At 40.7% G+C, this 24,308-nt stretch overlaps 1 protein-coding gene across 5 annotated transcripts in view; it reads right to left on the bottom strand.

The window, feature by feature from the left end:
- sh3pxd2aa (SH3 and PX domains 2Aa) overlaps nt 1-24,308 on the bottom strand; it is a 96,305-nt gene that overhangs the window by 37,709 nt on the left and 34,288 nt on the right. For 3 of the 5 annotated variants that reach the window (XM_018678415.1, XM_018678416.1, XM_018678421.2), the window contains 2 exons: nt 9,895-9,920; nt 2,438-2,482 (listed from right to left, as the gene is read on the bottom strand). In XM_018678415.1, the coding sequence (XP_018533931.1) occupies nt 2,438-2,482; nt 9,895-9,920 (71 nt within the window). The remainder of the gene's footprint in view (nt 1-2,437; nt 2,483-9,894; nt 9,921-24,308) is intronic. The other 2 variants (XM_018678417.1, XM_018678418.1) reach the window with 1 other exon arrangement.

The following is a 24,308-nucleotide window of genomic DNA, read 5'->3' as shown; positions in this document are numbered from 1 at the left end:
CAGATTCTGAGGAACTTTTCAGCAGATTATGCTTCATATCCTGTTGTTTTCTGTTGTTAAAGTATCATGATATGATCAGGAACACAACAAAAATGTAGTAAGAACAAATAAATGGAAGCTGTGCGGCCAAAAAACAGTGTAGTTCAATCATAGATATTTATTTATATCAAAAAGCACATTTTAACATATGCCCTACAATTTGTCAAAAAGGCTCCATGATTCCTAGTGTGTATTGGTTCAAAGGATGGGTCAAAAGTTACTTTTTAAAGGAACAGCAACATTTTTGAGAAATACTTGTGTTCTTTTTCCAAATAAGAACTACAGCCAGTCTACTGTGGTCACATCGAGGCTGCTAGTTGTGGGACCATCATGCCTGGGAACCTGCACTATAGGCAGACACATTTCACAGAAGTGCTGGGCAGTCAGATGAACTATTCTTCATAAAGGCTTTTTTTTTTTCATTTAACAGGTGTTGGTAGGCAGATTTGTAAATATTGGACAAAAAGAGGCCAGCTGCTTTCCCCTGCATCCAGTCTTTAACCATGTCTCATCAGCCTCTCAGGAAGAAAGCTGAAATACTGTTGAATTATACCTGTTTGTCGGAGTTAAGGTGTGAACCTCAATCTCAGGTGTCAGAGAAAAATGTGTTTACACATCTGTCCCCCACCTTTAACTTTGGCTGCATTGGCACTAAACACTGACAGTGGACACAGTGTTGTCCTAAAGAAAATAATTCCTTGGGGAAGTATTCCTGGGGAGAATCTTTAAAATGCTGGATATCTGTGTTTTCAATGAAACCATCTTCATCAGCAGAGTATAAAAAACTCAAATATTTACACCTATACTGCAATATGATGTCTAAAATGTCTGTTAAAAAAAACCATACACCATACATAAAGGGGAAAAGGCAGCAGAAAAAAACCCAAGTTGCCTAACTCCTGAGGCTGAGAGCAAAAGTATTATGCTTTGTCAGCAAATCTCTCATCTTATGATGGCATCTGAGTTTGTAAATTCTCTGCAGTCAGCCACTTTGTCATTTTATTAATGGGACTAGACTTTAAACATGAATTTTACTGTAGGGGTTAAGCTGTGCATATCCAGTGCGTAAGATGCCACCACTCTATAAGATCTAAGAGATCCCCCAAGCTCTGAAACCATCAAGAATAAGATTAAGCCTACTGTTTACTATGCAGCTCACAAGAAAGTTGCTCTCCTGAGACTCAAGTAAACACAAGATAAGGGTAACTTAGAATACATGCGACTGAGTACCATAGCTTCACTTTGGCCTTGTAATATTTTTATGAGAATGAAACAGGTTGCAGTACACTTATGCATTTAAGCAGCTCAGAAAAAAAAAACAAAAGTAGGCTGAAGCATTTGCGCAGTGCTTAAAACATAATTAAGCATCTCTACATGTTGTAACTCAAATAAACAGGCAGGGAACACCAGGGTACGCTCGTAACTTTACCTCCCCACTGGGCAAGGCTTTGTATTCATCTCTGTCTTTCTTTAGCATTCTCCCAGGAGGTGAAATAAAGAAAGGTAACATACTGCTGAGAATGTATGCAGCCTATGTGCAGGGAGCAATCAAAGTCAGCCTGAGGTAATAAAGCAGCACAGATCCAGCTATTTAAAAGCTCTATGCAGTACTAACAGCAGCCACACCTTGGTGAGAAATGCCATGAATCCTAAAGAACTGTTACTTTTCAGCCCTTCATATTCCAATACTTATCTGAAGTTTTTTCTAAGTTCTATATACTTTGCACCTGAGAGATTTGTCTGTGTTGCTCCCAACCTGTAGTGACACACTGATAGTAGCGATGAAAGGAAACAACATATCTGTGTCTTTCCCCAGCAAAGCCTCTATTACATTTAAATGATTCAAAGAACATTGGCTAAATGTTCACCAGATGGGTAAATCTGTGATGTATTTGTGTCAAAGTGTGTGTTTATATCTGCAGGAAAAGAATGTTCTTTGCTGGGATGTTTATTTGCAATGGACAATTTCAATTTCACGTCTCTCTCAACTCATCATTGCTATACACCCACAGTTGAACGAGGTCACAGGTAGTTTTAAAACCATGTCTGCAGACAAATCTAAAGAACCAGACTTGACACCTCATTTCAGTCTGAGGCGCTTTGCCACATGTAGACCAAAAGTCCACGTTCTGGCCCTCTGGCACTGTGCCCAGCTGGTGTGTTGGCCAACCGAGTCTACAGAGATGGATGGATGGATAGACTGCAGAGAAAAAGAGGCTGAATTGGAGCATATGGGTGGAAGGAGAGGATGATGACAGCGCATGCAAAGCAGATGTCGAGGGAAAGCTGAGGTGTGAAAAGAAATAAACCTAAAGGGATGCAGCTGGCATGTCGCTCTCATACAGAAGCACAGTAGTGCATGCATATTCACCATGTTGACATAGACACACAAGGCTACCTGAGGCCTCTTTCCTCGGGCTGTCTGTAAAGCCGTACATCCATACTGCAGAAGAAGAGAAAAGAAGAAGAGAAGCAGAGAGAGATTATTCAGTTTGACAGCATGCAAAGGTATGGTAGAGCACACTTTTAGACCTTTAGACAAATTTAGCACTGGGTGCAAAGTTGGGGCCTACTCATCTGAGAATGATATACAAAGTCATGGCCTGTGTTTTAAGCTTAGTGTTTTCTCCATGCTGAAGTGAATAAAGTGCACATGAGGGCAAGAAACCAGCAAATGGCACTGTACATAAAAAGCACCTCTTCCATCTTTAATCTCAAACCCTCCTTCCCTCAGACAGCAAGACACTTGCTTCCCATGCTTCCCTTCTCTCCATCTCTTTCTTCATATCCTCCATCCCTCAATTTCAACCTCCTGGAACATCTGACATGGGTGTCAGCCACTTTTAAAGTCTTCCCTGACTGCCTACCCTGTCTTCAAAAAAAAAAAAAAAAAAAAACTCAGACCCCAACCAGGAAATTAAATGCCATGCATCAGAGAAGACACAGACAGGAAGTGGTGACTAAAGATTTGGGATGTAAGCTAAAATTCAGGCTGACTGGATACTATTCAGGGAAGATATGTTGTGAAATCTATTAGAACAAAATCATATTTTAGTGTCTCTCCTCTTTTCCTGGAAGTGGGCCAGCAGTAATTCTGCTGGAAAAAGGCCATAACAATATGAAGAACCTGGGCAGGGCAAGCTACTGAGATTAACCAGGAATGTCCTCTACAACACTACACTGGAGTCATAAAAACAACATTTTGCAAAACACACTACAAGAAATGTCCATCATCACACATGCTTGTATTTGCTCATATTTAGCCAATAATACATTTCAGTCAATCTTAGCATTAACTTTGTTTCAGTCCACTTCATAGGCATTAGAGCATAAACTTAAGTATTTGCAGATGATATGGACTTTTGTAGCATAAACAGGTGAAAGTTCAAACAGAGTGCTCCAAAGACAGTGATGCCACAACCACCATAATTATACCATCTCACAAATTCTATTTATGGAATATTACAGAATTCAGGGACCTAATGTAGCTACAGAAAGAAGAATTACACTGAAAGTAGCTGCCTGAAAAACAACCCATTTCAAAGAAATTACATTCCAATATGTTTTCTACTAAACCTATTTGTTGTTGCAAATATGTCTTGAGCAGTGGTTAGCACTGTTGCCTTCACAGCAAGCAGGTTCAGGGTTTGAACCCCCAGTTCACCCTGGACTTTTCTGTGTAGGAGTTTGTATGTCCTCTAAAAGTCTAAAAACATGCAGGTTAGGTTCACTGGTGACTCTAAATTGCCCATAGGTGTGAATGTGACAGTGAATGGTTGTTTGTCTCTATATGTCAACCCAGTGATAGACTGATGATCTGCCTCTCGCCCACCATCAGCTGGGATTGGCTCCAGCCCCCCGCAACCTTTAAGAATGAGCAGTATATATAATGGATGGATGGAATATGTTTTTAGGAAATATATTGAATCACTATATATATGGAAAGCATGTATAATGTGTGATGACTTATTAAAAGCAGCAGGAAGTCATCAGGAAGTGGCTAAGGTGGATGGCAGACGTGCAAAGCAGATGACTGTCACACCACAGCTTGGGGCTCACATCCTGAGTCCTGCATGGTCAGGTTTTGGTTGGTTAAGGTTAGGGAGTCTAAGGTTAGAGCAGTGCTGTGAACTACGGAAACATTTGAGGGAAGTGAATGTACAAAATTTCATGGCAAACCATCCAGTAGCTGCTGAGATATTTCATTCTGGACCAAAGCTGCTTTCCCTAGAGTCATGAGTGTCCTCATCTACACATCCTTTAGTTGAACCTTTTTAATCTATTCCATTCCATTTATGTTTTCACTTGCTCTTGTTTGAGATCATGTATCCAGTGTCAAAAACATAATTGCTTGTGACTAACTACAGCCCAGTTCAATTTACAGCTGTGACGTAGTTGCTAAGTCTAACTCAAAGTTGTTGTCTACAGATCACTGACAAATTTTCAATGCATACCATCATCCTTATACAAATGTAACTGTATAGATAAAGGTATGGATGAGGTCAAATGAAAATAGTTGACATAAATGGGTGATGTTTTTGAAAAAGACCTTGTAACCCCAGGTTTGTTCAAACACAAATTGAAGGTTTATGGCCTTTACCAAGTATGTCTCATTTTATCCCTAGGGAGCAAAAACACTTCAAAGGTCTCACCAATCTGAAAAAAGGGCTGTTTTCCTAAATAGTCAGCTTTCACCTTTTGAAGAGACCAGGTTTTTATACTTCATGAGCAGCATTCTGTACTGGATCCTGGTGAGTGCTGCCCCCGCCGAGAAGCCAACAGCTCCTCTCCGTTGACTCACGTGAGATAATAAAAGCCAAAATCCCTCTCACTATCCACCAGAGCCTCAGGAGCTTTACTGGATTGATGTTGGTCCCAGAGGGAGCAATACGGGCTGGTCCCAGGTCAGCCAGGGTCAAACCCCGCTCACTAATGCCCAACTGTGATTATTACCCGCCCGCTTCCTCTCAGTGTAGCGCTCAACATCTGATTGATATTACCTCTCCTCTCCACTCTGGGTCCTCCATGCTAACCCACTGCCCCCCTCCGTACAAACACACACACATACGGATGCCTAATTCCTTTCAGGTTTGGGTGATGACGCCACAAACCAGCAGAAACAGCAGTGTTTTCACAGTCCCTTTGTGGCTGTGGGTAATCTTCCTAGAATTCTGAGTCCAAACGTGTACATTACCCTGCAATTAAGGGCCTGAAGCTGGTGAAAAATGACATCTGTGAATTCCTGCTTTCCAGGTTTGGATTGGGGGAGCTTATTAGCCATCTGTCTTGTTTTTCTATTGACTTCATAGATGTGTTTTGAAAGAAAGGCTCCTGTTGCTGACATCTGAACATCAGGATGGGAGTAAATCTGGGGAGTAAATGTAGGTATGTACGGGACACATCATCAGGGGAAGCATCTAAAGTTTGAGAGATAAAGAGAATGAAAAGTAAGAAAAAGAAGGGATGGATGAAGATAGAGAAAGACAAACAGAGCCAAGACATCTGACTGTGCAGCCTTCAAATTATAAGGCAGTATATAATATACAAGAGTGGAATCTTCTTATATATTAGAGATATTAAGCATAAAAACTTTACTTTTAAATATTTAACCCCACACTCTCTTCCACTAAAAGACAACATATTTATGATGAAATTATTCTGGAAAAGCAAGACGGAGCATCCAACCTCATGATGGCACTCCCTGCAAATCCTCCACACAGCAAGCTAAGGCTCCTGCCACCACACGGAAGGACACGCAGTCAGGAGTTTAAATGATAAACCCCTGTCACCAAGACAAAGGCAACCAATAGCAATTTCTAGCTAACTAGTATTGATCCAACACCCGTGATAAAGCACAGGAGCCGAAGGTGACACCAACACTAACAATGTCAAACCGTCGGCTGAAGCTAACTAGCATTGATACGATGTTTAGCAAGGGGAGGAGAGAAAAACAGAGAGCAAAACAATTTATCTCTGAATGTGTCACAAACTCTTTGCGGTGACAAATGATATTTATGTGCAAATTGTGTGTGTGAGTGTGTGTGTGTGTGTGTGTGTGTGTGGGCGGGTGGGGGTGGGTTGGGTAGTTAACGGGCGATGGGGCTCTCTGCATTAGCTGTGACACAGTGCTAACAGAACACAGCCATTAGCAATAACTAGCAGCCCCTGGTCCCGGCTAGGAGAGTGACACAGTGAGGGGTGCTTGCTTCAGGGTGGGGGTCAAATCACATCACAGGCCACATCTGTTCCACAGTGAGCACTGTCACTCCAGGGCTGTCCAAACTCTCTCCTCTTCCTGTTCCCTCACTCTCTGCTTCACTGCGCTTTTACTCTGACCTGGAGCCGCAGAGATACAACACCGTCACACCCCAGGGAATAACTCTTACTGCTCATACTGTCATGTTGATATCACTATGCTTCATAGCTATAAAGCTGGAAAAGACAATTATCATTTTTCTGCCTGAATCAATATTCCCTTTACTGTATCTTCAACACTGATGTGATAAGAGTCGGCTGACATTATTATTGCTGCAATTATGTGCTCAGTGTGATGGTAAATGTGTAAAAGTCAACATAGGGAAGGGTTTTATTCTTATGGGTTCTTATATGGAGGCAGGTAATGGAGGGTGTAAGTGTCATATAAATGTGTCTATTGACAGAGGAGCTGTGATGGTACAAACAACAGCCTGGCTCTAAAATCCTAATCAGTGCTGACAGCTTAACAGATATGTACACACACACACAAGCCGCCCTTTTTCACTAAACCTACACTCGTAAAACACGCACATACACAAACACAAACACACACATGTACACACAGCCCTCCTCCCTCCTCCAAGTAAGTACGACTGACCGTTCCGACGTCAGCCTGAAATCTTATCCTCTGTGCCACGTAAACAAACTAGTGCTTGTCTGACAGTCTCAACCCCTGTGGCCTCCGCAGCCCAAACAGCACCCTCCTCCGTTCCCTCTGAATCTGGCCCCCACATGGAGGAGTATGAGCTCCATCTGCATTCTGCAGAGCACGGGAGTAACACAGAGCCATAACCCCTGAAACTCCCTGGACCTGACCCTTCTTTAAGGTTACTTTAGAGGCACCAATGAGAATAAGAATAAGAATCTTTTACAATTCTAATTTCTCCAAATTATTGGGTGCAGTTTCACGTTAGGTGCATTTTTTTCTCCCACATTGTCTTAAAGTGAAGATTGCTTCATCTTTATCTTTTATGGCACTGGACATGAGATGACATGATGTAACAAGGGACCCTGGAAGGACTTGAACAAGAAACAGTTTTCCTCCACCGGGACATACTTTCTATCTATGTCTATATTTGTCCACTTTGCCCCTATGTGTTACAGATTGATATTACACAATAGTGAGTCAGCAAATACCCAGTTTACAGGGATTTCAGAACATCCTGTTTCTTGAGAAAAGTGCTGTGATGCAGTGGAGGATCCATGTCATGTTTTCAGCTGCTTTGTTTGGAATTAACAAAAGAATACCCTGATAGATGTTGAAAGCACCAACAGTCATCATGGCTGAGCTGTTCAAATAAAGAAACACTCAAAGTAACTTAAAGAAACAGGAAAGGAAAGTACAATTTTCTCTCCGAGGCTCAGTGAAGAAGATTGATATCAGCTTCATACTTGTGCATTAAGTATGGAGCTGAGGTCGGGACACAATTAGCTTAGATGAGCATAAAGATTGACTGTAGAGGAAAAGAGCTAACCCAGCTCTGGCATGTCTATGGCCTAAAATTACACTGATCACCAACACACCTGACATGTCGTTCCTCTTTTCTTTAAGATGTACACTTAAATATAAAATCTCCATACACATATATAAACAATGCAGTTACTAGGCAAAGGTTTTAGTTAATGTCACAAGGTACCAAACTTGGAAAATGTTGAATTATTCCATACACGATTTTTTTTTTTTTTTACAGAATAGACTTCATGCGAACAGCCATGATTATACGGTAGAAAATCAGCAGGCACAACCACAACGAATGGATACTGTGTTTTCTGTGAATAGTGAAAGGGCTGTAATGGTTCCTAAACACTCTAAATCGGAAGCCTTCAAAAGTATCACAGGGATTTACACTGAGAGGAGCAGCACAAAGAAAACGCCATCATTTTTCCTTCTAAATATATACATACATAAAAAGATAAACTGACGTGTTTGGTATACAGAAATTTTGATTTTCCATTTCATGTTCTTTGCAAGAATCAATCCACTGGAGAAATAAGTTGAAGAGGGCCATTCACTGAGAAACTGTGGCGCATTCCCTTCATTACCGGAGTGTTCCTTCAGGCTCTTCTCACTGACATATTGCAGATGTTATGTCACTTAACAAAGGTTTGAAAATAAAAAAATCTGAGATCAGTGGGTCAGTGCAGTGGCAACATCCCAAAGATTTAGGCTAGCTGACACAAAGGCTACAAAAGCCACCTGTTTCAAAATTCAATAATGTGCTACACTACGGGAATGTGGAGAGAAAAAAACACAAGCTGGCTTATCTGAAGAAGCAATCAGCTTCCAAGAAATCAAATCACTTTGAGGAATGTGGATGTAATTGAATTCTTAGTGAGCTCTCTCTGGAGCTACAACACACAGATTTGTTGCAGGAGGGTCACAGGGTGCCTATGCTTACAGTCCAAAAATAAACTCACCTTCAATTTCAAGAGGTGTTTACTTTAAGGAAAGAACCTTGACCTTAATCAAAACTGTTAGGGATGAGGTTAAAATTGAGGGGCCACAATATTTCACAGCAACTAGTGTTTTTGCACTGCTGTGCCTCTGCTCATTACCAAAAACTATTTCAGAATACTTATCCTCAAAAACAACATTTAAGCTACTTAAATATCAAAGACAAAGTAGGCCTTAAGGTCATCTGTGTCAAGCAAGCAAGCATATTCTCAATTAACCACAAGCTATTTCCTGCAGTTTCTCTTCAGTAATTTATTGGAGGTATGATTGATATTTCCCAACATTTCCTCAATCTACCTACCCCTAACAAACAGGGTTACTGACTCACATGTGCCAATGCTTTTGTTAAGCAGCTATACTGTAGCTAATACCCTCTTAGGGCCATACATTTACTAAGATGGTAAATGAGGCTAAAAATCTGTGACAGTAAGTAACAGATGAATAGTCTTAGAGTCAAACAAGCTGGTTGTTATGTGGTTTGTTTGCTTGTGCCACTGAATGAACATGTTGGATACAGTGGAACTGGCAGTCAGTATATTACAGCTTTTGTTTACCTCTTAGGTCTCAGGAAATTAGATCACACAGATCAGGATAAAACCAAAGCCCCTAAAATGTATATATTCAAAAGCATCTCTGTTAGAGGTAAAATCATTCTGTCTTCTTCATCACTGAATTATCAGCAAATTCGGACATATAATACAAAAACCTATGTGTACAACTACAGTAGAAGACTTAGAGGCTAAGGATCCTTTCAAACATACTGACTGCCACACTCCTCAACTGGGTGTTCATTAATGACTCTATTTTGACATCCCAAAGAATTCTAAGGCACTTCTGAAACCCCACCCTGGACTGCAAAGCAAATCTACAGCCAAAAGGAGAGGGTCTGACAGCTTTCTGAACCCATCCCAAAGCACAGTCACACAGTAAGTCAGCATCCCACTGCAGAGCAAGTAAACAAACCACACATGACATGACAGAGATAACAGACATGTCACAGAGAGAGTGTAAGAGTCATACATCATGCAGCGTAACATCCCCCCCCTTAGATCTTAGAGAGGTTTTATTAAGAGCAACAAGTTGAAAAAGAAAGGAGAATAAAGTTAACTTTAGGGAGGAATAGTCAAAGAAAACAGGTGACTTACCCGATTTGCGCTTGGAGCCATAGTCCCTGAGGGAGAAGCAACACAAGAGGGACATGGTTAGTGACAGCAGATGCTGCTTTGTCAACAACAACACATGCGGTCACCGTATGTGAATTCAGATACTCCTAAATGGCAGGAACTGGCGACTGCACTCACACAAAAACACACGCATGCAAGTGGCTTTAGCACACTAACAAAAGCATGTGTTTGAGGGAGAGGGAAGGAGAGAGAGAGAGAGAGAGAGAGAGAGAGAGAGAGAGAGAGAGGCTGAAGGATGGATATAGAGGGAGGGATGACTCTGGCCAGCTGCCCATACTCCCTGCAACAGACACAAATTAGTCATGTGACTCTAAAGCGGCACCACCATCCTCTTCCTATACTAGCTCTCATCCTCCCCCCTCCTCTCTTCACCCTGTCAGAGAAGTAGGCGACCTCTCCCCACATTTGAAAGAAGGAGGATCAGTTTAAGTTGCCTTGCTTAATGGATTCTAATGAGATTATGCCACAAGGCTGTGCTGTGCTGAGCATGTCTGCTTCTGCCCTTGTCAATAGTGACTTTTGGACTCAGGCAGTGTGGCAATTGGGTTAAAAAAGAGAGACACAGGCAGAGACAGAATGTGCTATTTCTAGAAATGCAGACCTGACAATCTGTCCATCGGCACTCTCCATTCTCCCACCCTTTCTTCTCTCCCCCCTCCCTGTCTTTTTCTCCTGTATGCACAATCACCATGTCCTTTTCAGTTTTCCCAAGGGCCGATCAAAACCCTCACCTAACCTCAAATTTAGCCACGTCATCCTGCTGCAGTACAGTTCAGCAGGCACAGGCAGTGCAAGAAAACTAAAGCACAATGCCGTAGTGAAGAGCTGAGTCCCACTAGAACCTTCTCCATACAGGCAGTAACATCAACCCCCAGACAGCAACAAGGCCTATAAAGATCAGAGGGTCTTATGGTTTCTTGATGAGTGAGAGCAACATGGGTCTCATTTTTAAGAGGTGTACCTGATTGCAGCTGATGGCAGTCCTATTAATTCTGGGGTAACAGAGGGATGTGTGATGTAAGTAGATGTATGTAGGCACATCTGTGTTTGTGTATAGTCAGTAAATGCGTGTCCACAACATGGCAGTAGATGTATGATGTTCTCCCAAGACTCAGATTGGGACAGCTGACCTTGCTGACCCTGTGAAACAGCCCATTTCTTTGATGAGAGACCTCTAAACTTGTCAGGTATAATACAGAACAAAAAGATTATACTATAGTGCCAGGAGAGCAGAAACTGCTCAGGGCAGCATAGCTAGCAGTCAAGGTAATGCCCTCTCACTACATGAGGTTAATGAAAACCTCCACTTGTTCTCGCTGTGACTGCACTCAAGCTAATAAAAAGACACATCTACATGTACGCTGGTCGTGCACATGAATACACACAGGTACATAAGTGCTCTACAAGAGACAGTGTAAGGGCAGACAGACAAGACAGCACACATGCATGAGTAAAAGCCATGTCTCATTTAAGATTACAGTACAACAGCTGTGCCTTCTTTAGTGTCACTATGCTTGTCCTAGCTCTCTTTTTCTCTATCCCTTCATCCTTTCCCCTGTGATCTAATGTATCTGTCTCTTTGTGACCGGCCACAGCAGATGAATAAAGCCTTTATACCGAACTCCCCACCAAGATCACTGTGTGCTAGCGACCAGAATATGCTTCATTGTCACCAAAGTGGGACACGAAGAGCAGGACTTGACCCCTCTCCTCATCCCATCCATCTAAAGTCATGCTGGACATGACACACAACCTCTAATACATGTGGAATGGATAATATTCAAGTGAATGGCCAATGACTTTCAGTGAGCTGGGGTTCTGGAGTGTCTGCATGTGTCTCAGTGGAAACTATGCTGTGGACAGACCAAGCCTCACAGTTGGCAGGATATTTGCCAGAATGTTTGCCCTTTTTACTCTAGCCTTGCCGCAGTGGCATTAAAGATGCTGATATTCTATATTCAGGAACAAGGGAATCTTTTTTAAGACTAATGAGAATGAGATGCAACAAACAGCGCAGGCAATTGAGAATTGAACCGGGGAGTCATTGTTCAAGGTATTTGCGCCCATGTGGTATGGACCCTTACCACTCAGCTATCAGGTCACCCCTGGCACAAGGCAATCTCTATTTGCTCAGTACACCTCTCTTACCCACTCAAGTATTTTGCTAGCTCAAACACATGGTCAACAAGTAGGTCAACTAAGGTATAAAATCAAATTACCTTCAATTTTATTCCAAAGCAATGTTGTACTTTTATATCACAGAATAAATATTTAGTTCCTCAACCATAAAAGTCTGCCTTAACAGGAATACTTCTACTAGTTCCCTCCCAACTGTGCATTGGACTTGTAGCCTTAAGCCATGTTTTCCTTCTGGTCCACCCCAGTTTAAGACTTAACAGGGAAGCAAGCGTTCAGGTCATCTGGTCAAGAGGCCTCTGTCATAGCCTTTATAGCAACAAGCCAGCACTGCTTACTTCTTTATAAACAGTGGTGAAATAATTTAATAGTTTATTCATTATTCACACTACTTACTATTCACTTTGGGGTTTTTTCAACTGTGCAGACAGAATCTGGCACGAATAAAGGGAAGAGCCTGTTCAAAGTATACATGCATCCAACCTGCCCTTCTATCAGCCAAACTGAAAATGCAGTTTTATATGCATGCTGTCTGCCTGTTGGGTTAACTAAACAAGTTAACCGTAAATGCTCTACACAGAGTGAGAATACTATAAATGTAAGTGTGGAACCTGGAAATGGTTGTAACTTATCAAGGAGGTGAGGACAAGGGCCAAGGAATGAGTTTTGTTTGGTGGAAAACAGCAGCAGCATGAAAAGTACTTTGCTGTAGCCAACTCCCAGGGAGCCTGTTAAGCTATTCATGCTGTGCATAGTTTGAAAGGCAAACACGACCTTCAAGTTCTATAAACAAGTCCCAATCAAGACAGAGGCAGAGGCATAAGCACTTTCTGGACCAACTGTACATGGCTACACAAATCATTCAGCCTTCAAGCGAAGGCCTAAACCAAAGCTGTACTGACTTTGATTCTCTGGGGTTAATTGCTCTTGATAAATACAGCTGTTGAAGCCCTTTGTTAATCCCCACACAGAGTGACTGCTAATTGGATCAATAACATGTGCTTTTACTATTGTCATGGACAACAGGTCAAAGTAAGGGTTAGGTTGTATCACGTGTGAGTGCTTGTTAGCATTAAGCATTCACAAAAGGCTTACGAACAACATGCCTAAATGACATCTAAGCATTAGCCCACTAAAACAGCTCATGAGTTACAGTAGTAGCTAATTAGGACCAAAACAAAACAAGAAGAAACATTATATTTGTGATAAAGTAAAGCAAAGAAAGATGTGTAGCTTATTAGTTAAGCAGCTAACATCTAACACTACATGAGGACATGCCAGCAGGAGTGCAGCTGGATATTTTTAGAAATACGGTTTTGGAGGCATCTGCAAAGCATTAGGGCACAAAGGAGGAGCAGAGAGAGGCAAAATAGAGAGAATGGGTGGCAGGATGAGGAGGGAGAACAGAAACTCAGGGTCCAGACGCTATCCAGTGACCCAAGTCACTAAGGCTGAAATCAAACTCCTCCCTTGAGGGCTGAGTAACCAACTCTGGCTGCCAGCTCTTTTCCTACATCTCCTAGAGGTGTGGAGAGAAGGAAGCAAGGGGTGAAAGGCGACATGAAGAATACATGCTGCAGTGGTGGAATTATGTGGCTAGGTGGAATTTCAAGGCTAGGTTCTACAGCCAGTGAAGAAATGCTACTCTGGTCTTAGTGCTAGTATGTTTTTGCAGAAGAGTTACCAAGATCTTACAGTTTTTAAATACACTTCCAGTGTGAAGAACATACAGAATTTCACTGTCTTTAAGTGGTTTGCTACAGATGAAGTAAGAAAATGTTCACATCAATATCATCCAAATGAGTTCAAGAACTGTTCCAACTACTATGAGTTACAACTGATACACCTGTGACAAACAAAACCTGTGTTTCAGGAATTAAGAAAAAAAATGTTTTGCTAATTTTTGAGACAGATGTTGACTATTCACGCACAAATATGTGCAATTAAAAACAGATGGTATTTTGAACAGTCAGTCAAAAGTATGTGTCCAAATGGCATCTTGTGTATAAATGTGTCAGACATGGTAAAGAAATGTATATCCTGAACAACAACATACAGACAGGCCAGTTGCATACATAAGAACACACACTCACACACATTTTGACACACTTTTCATCACATACTGACATTTCGTCACAGTATATTCACTGACCACAGCTCCATGAAGCAGGAGCACCTCCATGCACGTCTTATCAGTTCCACTGCTCCAAGCTCTCGACATTGATTGTCAAGCTGAAACAGATGTGTGTGTATCCTGAGGCAGGCCATGTGGTGTAGGGGTCAGGCAAGTCAGCTCAGTGGTCAGCTGACCACAGAAGTATTAGTTGTGGTATTTCAAACAGTTTGCTCATGAATGAGTAAGTATACAGAATACATAGGAAATCTGTGTGATTCTGAAAATTCCTAAAATGCATATAATTACATACATCACATAGGAGTTCAGCTGAAATAGGATTACACTGGCTTTTAAGAGTGAACAAAATGAGGTTGTTAGCTATACATTTCTTGTAGAAAATGATTAGCCCTGAGTCAACAGAAGATACTAGTTCAGTTTTTATCTACTGTAAATACAGAGAAATAAGCGTTTGAACTTTTTAAAACTGGTTTTACACATATGACTCCCTCCCTAAAAAAATATCTCCAGATTAGTTAGAAACTCCATTGTGCACGGAATTTTAAGAAGAAAATCTTAGAAAAGAAAAACAGTATCCAAGTATATCCAAGATAATATCCAAGAGCTAAGAGCAAAAAAAGACACTTACTCTTCATAAACACTGTGGGTCTGTTCCGAGTAGTAATGGGAGCTGGGATCCCATTTTACTTGCTGCTAATCTAGTAGGTACAACTATTACATTTGTTTGTGGACAATTATAAACTTTATATAAACTTTCAGAGGCTTAAAATTGTTAAATATAAATATATATGTGAATTGGCAGATAAAGTGCTAATCAAAATGTTTACTAGTATTAGCATAATGGCTTCAAGTTAATGACTCTCAATGGCTCCCTGCTAGGCTCACATACAAGACCAGTGAATAAATACGGAGATTATCGCCTTAGCCTCTCTCTCTCTCTCTCTCTCTCTCTCTCTCTCTCTCCTCCTTACTACCTCATCCCGGCACACCCCAGTTCATCTCTATGTGTCATCAAATCCGGACCTGAGCCCTAACCTCGCCACCAACAGGCCGTAACTACTCTAAGCCCCTCAGGAGCCCCAAAACACCCTAAGTCACCACCCTGTCCATGACAAGGCTCAAGCCCAGTGTTGGCATTAACGCTCCAGATGGGGCTCAAGGAATCAATTAACCTCAACACTTTGTTGTGCATACAAGAGCAGACACACTAATTGTACACCCAGAGTTACATGCATACCAGTTGTAGATATGCCAAACAAATGGCTAATAAGGAATTTGCAATTAAACTCAGACGTTTTTATTTCTACACTTGGGAGGACCATGACAACACAATTTCTCTCTCTGCTACATGCACAACCCTAAAACCTTATCTGATCTAAAAACAAAACCTGTGTTTCAGGAATTAAGAAAAAAAATGTTTTGCTAATTTTTGAGACAGATGTTGACTATTCACGCACAAATATGTGCAATTAAAAACAGATGGTATTTTGAACAGTCAGTCAAAAGTATGTGTCCAAATGGCATCTTGTGTATAAATGTGTCAGACATGGTAAAGAAATGTATATCCTGAACAACAACATACAGACAGGCCAGTTGCATACATAAGAACACACACTCACACACATTTTGACACACTTTTCATCACATACTGACATTTCGTCACAGTATATTCACTGACCACAGCTCCATGAAGCAGGAGCACCTCCATGCACGTCTTATCAGTTCCACTGCTCCAAGCTCTCGACATTGATTGTCAAGCTGAAACAGATGTGTGTGTATCCTGAGGCAGGCCATGTGGTGTAGGGGTCAGGCAAGTCAGCTCAGTGGTCAGCTGACCACAGAAGTATTAGTTGTGGTATTTCAAACAGTTTGCTCATGAATGAGTAAGTATACAGAATACATAGGAAATCTGTGTGATTCTGAAAATTCCTAAAATGCATATAATTACATACATCACATAGGAGTTCAGCTGAAATAGGATTACACTGGCTTTTAAGAGTGAACAAAATGAGGTTGTTAGCTATACATTTCTTGTAGAAAATGATTAGCCCTGAGTCAACAGAAGATACTAGTTCAGTTTTTATCTACTGTAAATACAGAGAAATAAGCGTTTGAACTTTTTAAAACTGGTTTTACACATATGACTCCCTCCCTAAAAAAATATCTCCAGATTAGTTAGAAACTCCATTGTGCACGGAATTTTAAGAAGAAAATCTTAGAAAAGAAAAACAGTATCCAAGTATATCCAAGATAATATCCAAGAGCTAAGAGCAAAAAAAGACACTTACTCTTCATAAACACTGTGGGTCTGTTCCGAGTAGTAATGGGAGCTGGGATCCCATTTTACTTGCTGCTAATCTAGTAGGTACAACTATTACATTTGTTTGTGGACAATTATAAACTTTATATAAACTTTCAGAGGCTTAAAATTGTTAAATATAAATATATATGTGAATTGGCAGATAAAGTGCTAATCAAAATGTTTACTAGTATTAGCATAATGGCTTCAAGTTAATGACTCTCAATGGCTCCCTGCTAGGCTCACATACAAGACCAGTGAATAAATACGGAGATTATCGCCTTAGCCTCTCTCTCTCTCTCTCTCTCTCTCTCTCTCTCTCTCCTCCTTACTACCTCATCCCGGCACACCCCAGTTCATCTCTATGTGTCATCAAATCCGGACCTGAGCCCTAACCTCGCCACCAACAGGCCGTAACTACTCTAAGCCCCTCAGGAGCCCCAAAACACCCTAAGTCACCACCCTGTCCATGACAAGGCTCAAGCCCAGTGTTGGCATTAACGCTCCAGATGGGGCTCAAGGAATCAATTAACCTCAACACTTTGTTGTGCATACAAGAGCAGACACACTAATTGTACACCCAGAGTTACATGCATACCAGTTGTAGATATGCCAAACAAATGGCTAATAAGGAATTTGCAATTAAACTCAGACGTTTTTATTTCTACACTTGGGAGGACCATGACAACACAATTTCTCTCTCTGCTACATGCACAACCCTAAAACCTTATCTGATCTAAAAACCCTATCTTTTGCTTATTCAATTGCAAAATCCCATGAACATAGATGGTTTAAATAGTATGTTGGCAAGTACATTTTCCTATTTCACTGTGCTTATATTCTTAAATGTAAGCAAAAAGTGGAATTTGTCCATCAGGCACTTATCATTATAAAGGTTACATAGCCTCTTTTTCCCATTCAAGCCTTTAAATAATTCTGCTACAGTTTTGGATTCTAATGTTGATAACCCTAAAAGAACATATAGCATACTTTTTCTGCAATAAATACTAATACTGATTTGAACTCCTGTTAAACCTTAAACCTATATCCAAATCCTAAATTCCTGAATTAACCTACTGCTAAGCTCCAGATAACCTTACTTGTTAATTTGGGGTGGTGATTAGAGCTTTCCTCTGAGTGTACATGGTGTCAACATGAATGTCAACCTATGATGCATACATAAAGATAAGTTGAACATTGGTGAAGTGGTTTGTAAAGGTTAAATAAAGGCCTTCTGTCATTATCAGTGACAGAACAGGACACACTTATACCCCAATACTCCACCCTCACTAAGTTACACAAACACATTATCACCCACTTACTTCTAATTAGCCCTAAACAGCAAATCTGTCTTCACCTCATCACCAAGGGGAAACCTTCTACTTAAGCAATCCCCAGCCCAAAAACAGACCAATCACACGGGTTCATGACTTATCCCAGTAATAATCTGTTAATCTTGCAGCATCTCTCTCCTTCAAGCACGAGCCAAGGTCGATCCCTATTGTTATTCATGAGGAGGGCTGTGAGGGGGCATGATGAATGATGATAACATCACCCATGCCTAACACTACAGTAGCCTACGAGGGGCAATGGCCAATATTTTCATCATGGCTGAAATGCAGTATGTGCATAGTAATAGAGAAATTTGTCAACGTTATGGTCTGCAGAGGATAGATAATGCCATTTAGGCTGATAGTTATATGATTGCCTACCACAGGCCCAGACAGATAAAACAAATCACGGCCCACGTCCCATGCAAATTGACTCAATAAAAATGCAAGATGCTGGAAAAAATGCTAAGTAAGAGAAGAAAAAAGAGCAATGTCTCACAAAAAGGGAAAAACGAATTGGGGGGGGGGGGTCTAGGAGGCTTTGGAGGGGTGAGAAATTCCATCCAGTGGAAATACGTCTTACACAGGAAGAGCGAGGACAGTGGAAGAGCAATGAACATAAATAAAGAAAGAAAGGGAGAAACAGTTATAGAAATGCTTGAGTTTGTGATCAGACAGTGGATACCTTTATAGAGGAAGAGAAGGCCTGGGGAGGTTTGTGAGGGGGACACAAGGTTGGACCAGTGGCTGAACTGGATACAGCAGGTGGGGGTGCAGAGACCTCCATTAGCATTTGTATTGTGAAGTACGCCACCATGTGGACAGTTATTGGAGAGTAGAGTAAGAGATAAGGTAGCTGGGTGGAAAGCTGTGATTTCTCATATTTCTGCAGTGAGTTTGATACAGATGCAGTAAGCAGTGGTTCCAAATTTCTTTCTGCCTGTGGTCCTATATGGGATACATTGTATGCTCATCTTTGTCAGGTTTGTCATTACGCAATACTCATATGTCCATACTTATATACATTAAAGGTGTTATTGGTTGCTGGAACTGTTCCTACTGTCAATACTGGCTCTGAAAGAGATCCCTTCCTAACATGACTCCAATGTAAAGTGATTGGGGACAAAATCCACAGTTCTCATTCTGAGCAAATGTTTTCCAAACTTCAGCCAAAGTTAATATGAGCCTTCAGCATTCAAGCCAGACAAAATGAAGTGAGTATCCTCCAAATTAAGAGTTTCCTCTTTGTTTTTCCTCAGGCAGTGTCTCTTTTACGGCTGGAAAAAACTGATATTATGACTCTATAACCAACCTAATTTTATTCACATCAGTATCCTCGAAATCCTTCATGCAGGCTGAAAATAATGTCACTCCATACCCTGAAACATTACTATTATTCAGATCTATTTATATTTATCATCATGTGTCATTTAGCATACTTTAGTTTTATTTTCCTATGTTAGCAAACAAACACTTGTTAAATATATCAAATATTACCTTGTTATAATCAGTGATTTTTGGTTTTCAATGCAAGAGCTCCACTGTGAGGACAGAGAACCTTGTATGTTTAACAAGATAATGATACATAAGCCCTTTTCACACAGAGATTGCGCAACAAATTATGGTGTTAAGAAGACCCTTGAATTCAGCACTATTATTTATTTACACAAAATCACACAAAGCCGATGTAGTGCCACCCTGGTGTGTGATTTTATACAGCATACTGGCATCGCAGAATCAGAGGCGTAATGTGTAACACAGCAGCCTTAGCAGTGGTGACTCCCCACTGGACACTTCCCATGTGTTTGAAAGTGCCTACAGTGTCTACAAGTGTATAAATGTGTACACAAAAAGTATGTGTTTTGACAGATAAAAATATCCTGAAGCCGCAATGATAAAGCCTGTCCTTTGATATCAGGCTTTTGCACCGCAGGAGAGAAATATCCATGTTTTTGCAGGTTTTTATTCTGCAGGACATTTGAACACATCAAAAAGAAAACAGCTGAAGGTCCATTCAAAATACATTAAACATCAAGACGACTCAGCTTCAAAAAAGGAGCAGCCGATTGCACAAGAGTGACATCAGCTCGGTCTTACTTAACAGTCAGGTATAGTACTTTGCACCACAGACAGGGGTCAATATGACTAAACAGAAGCAGAGAAAAGGAAACTGTAGATATCTGTGGCTGATAGTGGGATCTGCTCAGGGTCTGAGCTTTGACTGATGGGATTGATTCCTGTGCTGCACTGTGAGGCACATGGCTCCTTTTTCAAATCAGATCATAGTCAGAAAATTCAATCTTCCATAGTAGTGTAGGAGCACACTGGCTGTTGTCAAGAGATTATTCCTGTAATAAGACTTTATGGAGGGAATATAAAAACTAAGATGTCACGGTTTGATCTAGTTGTAAAAATGATGCTGAGGTCAGATTGTACACCTTTGACCTAAATGCCAGTATACTGCATTCACTGCATTATATATTGATCATTTCTAAGTATTCTGTAGCTTGTCAGATGTCGAGGGATGGTCAGTACGGTGTCAGCCTCACACTCCCCTGTTTTGACCTCCTCATCTCCTCAGGGACCCCACCCACATTTCACTTCCCTTCCTCCTCTCCTTCCCCCTTTTCTGGGAAGTGATAAAGTGGACACATTTCATCACCCTGGTAGCTACAGCTGTCCTAGCCCACTATATTCATCACACTCATGTACAGCCTGGTCCTCCCAAAGCTATTACTGTAGCAAGCCCAACCCCACCTTTGACAACACCCTGTGAGTAAGTGTGTTTGAGGAGGAGAGCACAAGTGAGTCAGACACTGCATCGGTTGGGCGGGTGGGCGGGTGAATGAGTGCATCCATGTAAGATGATGGTGAGAGGAAAAAAATAGAGCAGAGACTGTAGAACAGAGGCAGACAGGAGGTGCACTGAAATAACCTGACAACAATAAACATGCTGCACACAGCGAGCGAGACCAATTTAGTCCTGAAAAAAAAAACTCAACTATTCTCCTGCTGTTACATCTCTTTGGGTATGAACACAAACATTTTCAAATATAATTGCATGAACTGCTCCATTTAAGACCAGTCAATAAATGCTCATACATACATGTACACACACACACACAAGACCTCCCACAGGCCACGTGCTCAGCTGACCACTCCTCACCACTCTAACAACGCTTAAAGTGTTTAACCCCATCGACGCCATCACTGTATGCTGCTCATGTTGTGCTGTGCGGTCTCCTGTGAGTGCTATTGATCCTAATTGTAAGGGGAACAGAGCAGCTTATCCATTAAGGTTGAGTGAGTCTGTCGCCTGTCTTCTACTCACAGCAGACGGACTGGAACGGACAGATGACTGGGAGGAGAAAGAGGGGAGGTGAGGAGGAGAGAGGGAGGGATGCTTTGTAACTCATGGACAATGGAGAAGAGGGATGAACACTAGATGGGAGAGGGGAAATAAGGTAGAGAAAACTGAGCACCAGACTTAACAAGAGTAAAAACAAAGAAGAATAGAAATGAAGAAAAATAATAATTATGCCTTTTAAAGGTGTCCATAGTGTCCAAAGAGAGTGAGTGCAAAAGTTTAGGGGCCACAACCTCAAAAGCTCGGCCTCCTTTCATTTTCAGCCTGTGAGCTTAGTGAGTGAGAAACAACCAACAAACCCTGACCAGAGGACTTTAGAAACCTGATGGTGATATAAGGCTGTCTGTAATGTAGGCACTTATGTGACCACATGGAGCTCTTTATGCTATCACAAGAACCTTGCATTGAGGGTGAAGGAAATTAGAGTACTCAAGACTATATGAAATAAAAAAGGGAATAGTCATCTCCATCTCAGCTTGAGGTTTAAAGGTAGTTCTGCAATATGTCTCAACTGGAGAGAACAGTAATCAAACACTTAACATGTCAGTGTCTGATCTCCACTGACATTTTCTTCTAGATGAGATTTAGGGAGCCTGTTACCTTAGGGTCAAGGCTAGCTGTGACTATATAAGGATTTCTCTGAGGCTAACGCAAGATGTATAATTATATAATTATATAACTTCCTGTGTGCCCAGGTGGAAGCAAATACTGTACAGAAAACAGAACAGAATGAAACTGAGTACTTATATTCTGGCCATCATACCCTTTAGCACAGTGATGGGTAAGAATGATAAAGTTACATTTGACAAATCTGCTCAGCCTATTAGGTCTTTTCATTTGTGTTGTGGAGAGTAAAATCATGATTACATTTTTGCATATGTGATTCTGTCAGTATCACCCAGACCTACATGTATCTACCTGACACTAAAACTAAAGCACTAAAAAACAAACAGTTGATTCAATAATACTATGTCATTCTATGCTCCAGCCCTTGACTGGAGTAAAATCATGATTACATTTTGCATATGTGATTCTGTCAGTATCACCCAGACCTACATGTATCTACCTGACACTAAAACTAAAGCACTAAAAAACAAACAGTTGATTCAATAATACTATGTCATTCTATGCTCCAGCCCCTTGACCTCTGAACAATGGTGGCTTAGTTTAAGGAGGTTTGCTGTGATGGAACCAGTATGTCCCTATTCTGCAGTCACTGCTTCAGATTTTGAGCCAGAGAATTGATCCAGGATTTGATCTTGTGTGAGAGGAGCTCAAGGTAATGGTGAAAGTCAGTACAGGGCATTTATTGACAGTATTTATTATAAATAAAATGAGTTGTTTTCTGGAGTAGATATTGCTATCATTCTCTGTGGAACAACTTAATTTTAATGAGTGAAAAACTTGTGTTTATTCTAACAATTCTTACATAAGTTGTAATTAAAAATACCTTTTAATTATAGAGGAAAAACTAATTCCCCTAACTCCCCTGAAGTGTAGTTTGTTGGGTGAAGATAATTTCAGTATAAGTTGTAATAATTTAAAAAGACTGATGGAAACTGTTGCATCATTTTTTTTTGTGGGCCAACAGATTGGTTTGTGTAGGACCTGAAACAAGCAGCCAGGTCACTTCTCTGGCACATCTGCAGTAGGTGCACTTGTAGTGCACACTCTGTACAGTCTCAAAATTTAGGCTGCCCATGGCCGTTCAAATGCAAGTGAAAAAATTGACATCATGCAGACTTTAACCACTTTTCAGTGGTCACTTACACAAAACATTTTCTTATGCTGTTACTTGCTCACACTGTGGGAAACACACTAAAGTCACCAAAAAGTATTTCTCATGAAGTTGAGAAATCAGGCAAAGTAGACAATCAACAATAAGAGAATACTTAGCCATAGATGGATTTTTACACTTATTAGCAGCTTTTCCCCTCTCTTGTTCTGCTTTCAGGAACCGTGGCTCAAAGTGAATGAGAATTTGATGCCAGCTTCTTCCTAATTAGCACTTGCTAGCCAATTATGTCGACTCATCAAAATGATGTCCTATTATGCAGGGTAAGAGGAAAAGTGGGAAAGGAGATACATGCATACTGCTCAGAATATTCAGATATTATCAGCTCCTTTTGGCAGCATGTCATGCATTTTAAAAAGTTTTACAAGGAGCTTTTTAAATTGCTATTTTTTGAGAGACAATGAGATAAATCTGTGATGAAAGCCTGTTATGGAGGTAGTCTGTGGATGTTAAAGTTTGATTTTGACCTAGGAAGTAGCAGTAGTAACAGTAGAAGATGAAACAGTTCCAACCGTTCCACCTAATAGCACTCTCTGGTGCTTTCAACCACATCTTTCAGTGTTCACCAGAGGATGGAGTTTGACAAGTTGTAATAAAGATGGATCAGTTGAAACACAAGCTCAGTATCTATTATTACTTGCAGCACTGAGCCAAAGCTATTAAGGGGACATTGAGTTGGGATTGTTTTATCAAAACACTGTTGTGTTTACCTTAAGTGTTTCTTACCAAATCAAATGAGGCCTCATGCAAAAAACCACTCCTATGGGTGGATTCATTCTTAACTGGATATGAAAGTGATTCTAAAGAACTTCTTTGGAATTTTCTTTTTAATAACAAAATCTATGATTGGCCCAGGACTAACTAAAAAATTAAAATTAAAATAAATTACTAAAATAAACTCACATTGTTAATTTTCTGTTCACCATATGGTGTGCCAATTTACTAAGAGGTTCGACAATATTTTTTAAATGATTTTATTGACATTTTGGCAGGGGAATTTTAGAGTTCAATAAGTTGCTGTTGCTGTTGCTGTAGCAACTTATACACATGAAACTTCTACTGTAAGGATTACTGGCAGCATCTTCTCACCTTTCTTGCTTTCACTGGTTGAAATGACAGTGTTTCCAGTGGTAGACTTTATCTGCTGTAACTGATTAACATTAATTACAAAAGAAAATGAACTTGCACTGCTTAATGTACTAACGAACTCAGTGAGGAATTAGAGAGGATTCATGTTTAATAAATGAGTTTGATTCTGGATGTAAATATGAAAAAACAGGACTAGTTACTGGCAGATAATACGAAAAGGCTCA

Source organism: Lates calcarifer, linkage group LG5 (assembly GCF_001640805.2).
Source record: "Lates calcarifer isolate ASB-BC8 linkage group LG5, TLL_Latcal_v3, whole genome shotgun sequence".
NCBI classification, from domain to species: Eukaryota; Metazoa; Chordata; class Actinopteri; family Centropomidae; genus Lates; species Lates calcarifer.
The sequence above is the reverse complement of the archived record's forward strand: the minus strand, read 5'-3'. Positions and strand labels throughout refer to the sequence as shown.